A 6,542-nucleotide genomic window follows, 5' to 3' on the forward strand; every position below is an offset into this window, starting at 1 on the left:
AGAGACAAAGAAGGAAAGAAAGAAAGAAGGAAAGAAAGAAAGAAAGAGAGAGAGAGAGAGAGAAAGAAAGAAAGAGACAAAGAAAGAAAGAGAGAGAGACAAAGAAAGGAGGAAAGAGAGAGACAAAGAAAGGAGGAAAGAGAGAGAGAGAGAGACAAAGAAGGAAAGAAAGAGAGAGACAAAGAAGGAAAGAAAGAGAGAGACAAAGAAAGAAAGCGAGAGAGAGAGACAAAGAAAGAAAGAGAGAGAGACAAAGAAAGAAAGAGAGACAAAGAAAGAAAAAGAGAGAGACAAAGAGAGAAAGAAAGAGAGACAAAGAGAGAAAGAGAGACAAAGAAAGAAAGAAAGAAAGAGAGAAAGAGACAAAGAAAGAAAGAGAGAGACAAAGAGAGAGACAAAGAAAGATTCTCCTCCATTCCTTCTCTCTGAGAAGGAAAGAAAGAGGGAGAGAGAAAGAAGGAAGGAAAGAGGGAGGGAGAGAGAAAAGAAGGAAGGAAAGAGGGAGAGAGAAAAGAAGGAAGGAAAGAGGGAGAGAGAAAAGAAGGAAGGAAAGAGGGAGAGGGGAAGAGGGAGAGGGGAAGAGGGAGAGGGGAAGAGGGAGAGGGGAAGAGGGAGAGGGGAAGAGGGAAAGGGGAAGAGGGAGAGGGGAAGAGGGAAAGGGGAAGAGGGAAAGGGGAAGAGGGCCTTAAGGGGAAGGGTAGGGGGAGAGGGAAGGGGAGTAGAGGGACTAGGGTTAGGGCGAGACTGGGAGGGGAGACAGAGACTGGGCTGAGGGGGGAGAGGGGATGAGGCTTGGTTGGCAATTGGCATCAGTTGTTTGGAACTTTTAGTATTTGGCTGAGGGTTAAAGTAACCCCTACTTTTTTTTAAATCTTTTTTTTCCAATCTTCAAAAATCAAAATCTCAGTGGCAGACACTGACAGTGCTGTGCTATAAACAAAATATATAAAATTAACAACACTGGTGTGGTCACTGGTCACAGTGGTCAGTCGTGTGGCAGACTAACAGCGGGCTGGGCAACTTGGCAGGGGCAGTGGCACTGGCAGACACGACAACAGTACATCAGCACTTCCTGGATAAAAAAAATGGGTGACTGCAAGGCGCAAGCAATGCTGCTCAAGATTTGGGAATGTGTAGATTTTTCTGTAAGAACACTAGTTGATCCACATGCTCTGGTTTGAGTGCGCTTCTTTTTGCAGTTACCACATCTCCTGCAGTGGAGAAAACACGCTCTGCAGACACGCTTGTGCCTGGGATACACAAGTATTGCTTTGACAGCTGAGAAAGGAGGGGAAATATGACCTCATGCTCACACCACCAGTTCAAAGGGTCCTCACTGAGAGGCAGAGGTGGGGCTTTACAATATTTTTCCATTTCCTCTTCAGCCTTGGCATAGGGGGTCTTGGGTTCTATTGTACCTTCAGTGTCAGTGAAAGACTGTCCCAGCAAACTCATGAGCAGCGATCTGGCCTTTCTTTTGGGAGGAGATGGAGAATGGTTATCCTCGACGGGTGAACTTTCTTCTTCTTCCAGAGTTTCTTTTCTTCTAGGCACTTGATCCTCCTCATGTGTCCTCTTAGATGTAATCTGTGTTTGAACGAAAAAGAATAGAAAAAAATAAATAAAACACATTGTCAATTGCCTATGATTCCGATGGGGTGATGAAAAAGCACAGGAAACGGATGGTGCAGTTCCTGCACCTCATCAGATTCAGAAGCGTGGCTTACACTATGTAGCAAGCTGTAGCTAGCTACTAGTTACAATTCGTTTCAAGAAACATGATAAAATTCAAATTAGTTGAATTACCTCCAAGGATGCAGCCTCCTCAGTCACTCCATTGTATATCTCCAATCTCTCCTCCTCTGTGAGGATAAAAGGCAGTCCCTTAAAGCGAGGATCCAGTGCAGAGGCTGTATGAAGGATCTTCTTCTCTGCCTCGCTGCTGTACCTCTTCTGAAGATCTGTTCTGATGGCATTCTTGATCTCATGGATCATGGGTGTGTCTCCCATGGTGTCTGTCATGCTCTGGAGGAGTTGTGCATTTAGAGGGGCAATGAGAGAAACTGTTGGATTACGCTCTTCTGACATCAGCATGGTTGCATCCTTCATTGGCTTTAATGCACTCATAGCATCCTCTGCATTTGACACATCTGTTTCGTTGAGAGTGCAGAGATCGGTCTCTCCTTTTCTGACTTCTGGAGACAACAAGGTGGCACAGACTGCAGGTTGTTGTTCTAAGAACCTCTCGACCATGTCATATGCGCTGTTCCATCTTGTTGGCACATCAGTTATCAGCTTATGATTCTTCAGGCCAAGACATTTCTGTTTCTCTTTTAGACAGTGGCTTGCTCTAGTGCTGCGGTGAAAGAATGTGGATATCCGTCGCACTCTGCCAAGAAGCCTGGAGAGTGTGGCCACTTTCAGCGCTCGCTGGGATGCAAGGTTCAGTGTATGGGCGAAGCATTTCACATGGGGGAATTTCCCAACTTGAGCTGCAACTATCATGTTTGATGCGTTGTCGGTCACAAGCACTACAGATTTATCGGACAGTTGCCATTCTTCCACAACATGAGACAGTAGCTCTGCCAGATGAGCACCTGTGTGAGACTCATAAATGGCTCTCGTTTGCAGCACATGCGACAAGATCTGCCAGTCCTTACTAACGTAATGTGCTGTTATTGTAACATAAGACTCCGTCGTGACTGAAGTCCATGAATCACACGTTATTGCGACTCGACTTGCTTGGCTCATTGACGCAATTATCTGAGCTTTGGTTTCGTGGTAGAGTGCAGGTATAACGTTTTCTGTAAAGTGACTTCGTGATGGGATCTTGTAACGCGGCTCTATCGTCTTCAACAGGTAGCGAAACCCAGTGTTCTCCACAACAGAGTAAGGGCGCAGGTCCTTAGCTATGAAAGCTGCCACAGCTTTTGTTATTCTCTTCCCCTTTTCAGAGTTGGGCGGCAAAGTTGAGAGTATTGCATCAATTTTTGGCTGAGCTGGGTCTATTGACTTGGCGGCGGCACTGGTGGTGGTGGTGGTGGTGGCAGGTGTTAGCATCTCTGAGTGAAAACGGCTAGCATGGTTTCTCATATTAGTAGTATTCCCTAGATATTTAATTTTTGTATGACAGGCTTTACACACAGCGTATGACTTGTCCAATTCATGCTTCCCACTTTGTTCATGTTCATAAAAGCCAAAATGTGCCCAGATGTTTGCTTTTAAAAAGCTAGGTGCATTTTTTATCTCTCGTTCTTTTTGGTCTCCTTCTGCCATTTTTTACTAGTGTAGCATGCCATGTAATTGTGACAGGGGTGATGATGACAATGTTGTCGTCTACAAACTCTGTCAGTATTAAAAAAAAAAAAAGAAAAAAAAAAAAAATTAAGTGTTTAAACCTAAAGCCTGCCACGAGATCACCAGAAAACAAAAGTAACAAGTTTCCTCTACTAGTGTAAGTGTAGTATGATTGTATGTATGTCATGATATGTTAAACAAATAGTTTATAGTTTTATGTATTCATTGTCATTGTCAATGTCTTAGTGATTGATTCACATCACAACTTCATAGTTATCTTGTTTGTGTATGATATTATTATGGTTTTGCTCATCACTGCCCCACACATGCACTGCACTCACCGCAGCAGCATGTGTGGGGCAGTGATGAGCAAAACCATAAATCATACAAAGGTATCAATGAAGTTGTGATCAATCACTAAGACAAACATTGGACATTCAATAGATTAGAGAATAGAGTTAGACTGACCTAAACCGTAATTAATTAAATGGCATTGGCATGGTCACTTAAACTCACTTTAACCCTTTCATGACTAAGCCTATTGACATTTGGTGTTTTTTACAAGTTAAAATCCATATTTTTTTTGATAGAACATTACTTAGAAAACCCCCAAACATTATATATATATATTTTTAGCAGAGAACCTAGAGAATAAAATGGCGATTGTTGCAATATTTTATGTCTCATTGTATTTAATTTATTGTGCAGCGGTCTTTTAAATGCAACTTTTTGGGGAAAAAAAAAATACTTTCATGAATTTAAAAAAATCGAAACAGCAAAGTTAGTTAGCCTAAATTTTTTGGTATAATATGAAATATGATGTGTTACGCCGAGTAAATACCAAACATGTCATGCTTTACAATTGCGCACACGTAGAATGGTGACAAAACTACGGTACCTAAAAATCTCCAAAGGAGACAAAAAAAAAATAACGGATACCACAGGTTAGAGTTACAGAGGAGGTCTAGTGCTAGAATTATAATTATTGCTCTCGCTCTGACGATCCCGGTGATACCTCACATGAGATTTGAACACTGTAACTAACTATGTGGGCCGGGTGCGACTTGCCAAGCCAACTTCCATATGCGTTTTCTTTGCTGCGGGCCGCTTTTATAATTTTTTTTTTTCTTATGTCTTTAATTTGAGAGGCTAGAGCGGTGGTAAAAATATATGTGTCACTGGCGCAAAACCTATCCTATCAAAAATAGTGTAAGTGATATTTATAGCTGCTGCATCCAAAAAATGTTTTTTCAGAGAAAAATTAAATTAAAAGTGCTATGTGAGTGGATGCGCTGCTCCCATCTGTGCTCTCTATATTACCTGTGTATGTGCTATCTTAATAGCCTTTGGTTCACCATCCACTTAACAGGTTATATCTCATTTATACAATAACCATATGTTTGTATAATTCATCACATGTGAACAACAACTTAATCCAAATACTTTAAATCATATAAAAAGTCCAGTGACATATGTCACATAATGATAGACTCTTCTTCATATGTGTTGCAAATCATCCGTTATAATTGCCGTGGGCGGCGTGCTCTTGTGTGTGGTATCAGATTAAAGTGACTTAGTGCTTCACCACCACCTGTGAGATTTGCCACTCACCAGATTGATCTTTAAAACTGCACCTTTGGTTCATTAACAGGGATAACCACTCCACTCAAAGGAAACTTTCTCCAATATCTATACCAGGTCCTCAATGTTCCTCATGCAAACGGATAAAAAACCATCATCGCGCAATAACGTTTAAAACCTTTATTCCATACATGGTAGATGGTCTCCGTTGCCGCTTACGTTCCCCCCTGACGCAAATTTGATTGCGAAACGCGTAGAGGCTGCTGGGAGATTACCGTACCCACGTGACCGGGAACGAACGGGGTTTGGAGAGGACGCGAACGCAAACAGGGGGGAACGTAAGCGGCAACGGAGACCATCTAGCACACACCAGACGAACCGGGCTGCAGTGCCCACCCGTCCTTAACTGCGGGAAAAGCTCGGTGCCGGCCTAATGGCACTTGGAAATGTGAGTGCAAAGTGTTTTTTATGTATGGAATAAAGGTTTTAAACGTTATTGCGCGATGATGGTTTTTTATCCGTTTGCATGAGGAACATTGAGGACCTGGTATAGATATTGGAGAAAGTTTCCTTTGAGTGGAGTGGTTATCCCTGTTAATGAACCAAAGGTGCAGTTTTAAAGATCAATCTGGTGAGTGGCAAATCTCACAGGTGGTGGTGAAGCACTAAGTCACTTTAATCTGATACCACACACAAGAGCACGCCGCCCACGGCAATTATAACGGATGATTTGCAACACATATGAAGAAGAGTCTATCATTATGTGACATATGTCACTGGACTTTTTATATGATTTAAAGTATTTGGATTAAGTTGTTGTTCACATGTGATGAATTATACAAACATATGGTTATTGTATAAATGAGATATAACCTGTTAAGTGGATGGTGAACCAAATTAGGCTATTAAGATAGCACATACACAGGTAATATAGAGAGCACAGATGGGAGCAGCGCATCCACTCACATAGAGCGGTGGTAGGCACTAGGAGTAGGCAGGGGATGTCCAGTCCGCTCCTCCGGGATAACACAACCCCAGTGCCCGCTGTAAAAAACGGTACCGGGCGGGATGATGCCTGCAGCAGTGCAGCTGCGGGCATTATCCTGGTATAACCCCCCTAAGCCGAGGCCGCAAATGCGTCCACTCGACGAGGCAAAGGGGTTAATGTTTAGGAATAGGAATTCAGAATGGCATGGCAAGCACCATCATCATTATTAATATTTATTATTTACAATAATACATTTGGCATTTGCATTTTGCAATGACAGACACAGTCCACTCCTTCCATAATGCATCAGAGATACAGATTATATGATATTTTATTTATAATATATTATCTTAGTTTAAGTGTAACACCGTCCTCTACTATTTTACTACTAATACTACTGTGTGTGACACAGACAGTGAGTTACCTACCTGTGATGATGACGAGTCGGTGACGTGTTACAGCTGAGCTGGGCAGTGGCACTGGCACTCAGCCACTCACTGGCACTGCTGGTGGAGCAGGTCTCTCCTCCTCTCCTGCTGCTGCCTGCCTGTGAGACTGAGTGAGGATGAGGATTGGAGTCTGAGGACAGGACAGAATGACAAGTTTACTGAGTGTCACTTCTTCGTTCATACTGTGTGTGTGTGTGTGTCTGTGTGATATGGTGACACTAACATGA

At 42.6% G+C, this 6,542-nt stretch overlaps 1 protein-coding gene across 1 annotated transcript; it reads right to left on the minus strand.

The window, feature by feature from the left end:
* Positions 1-756: 756 nt before the first annotated feature.
* Positions 757-3,344, minus strand: LOC141144180 (E3 SUMO-protein ligase ZBED1-like). The gene is made up of 2 exons (XM_073629601.1): positions 1,807-3,344; positions 757-1,587 (listed from the first exon to the last, which is right to left on the minus strand). The coding sequence occupies exons 1-2, from the start codon at positions 3,274-3,276 to the stop codon at positions 1,117-1,119; spliced, it is 1,941 nt and encodes a 646-aa protein (XP_073485702.1). The 5' UTR covers positions 3,277-3,344; the 3' UTR covers positions 757-1,116.
* Positions 3,345-6,542: the final 3,198 nt, after the last annotated feature.

This window comes from Aquarana catesbeiana, linkage group LG05 (assembly GCF_042186555.1).
Source record: "Aquarana catesbeiana isolate 2022-GZ linkage group LG05, ASM4218655v1, whole genome shotgun sequence".
Taxonomy (NCBI): Eukaryota; Metazoa; Chordata; class Amphibia; order Anura; family Ranidae; genus Aquarana; species Aquarana catesbeiana.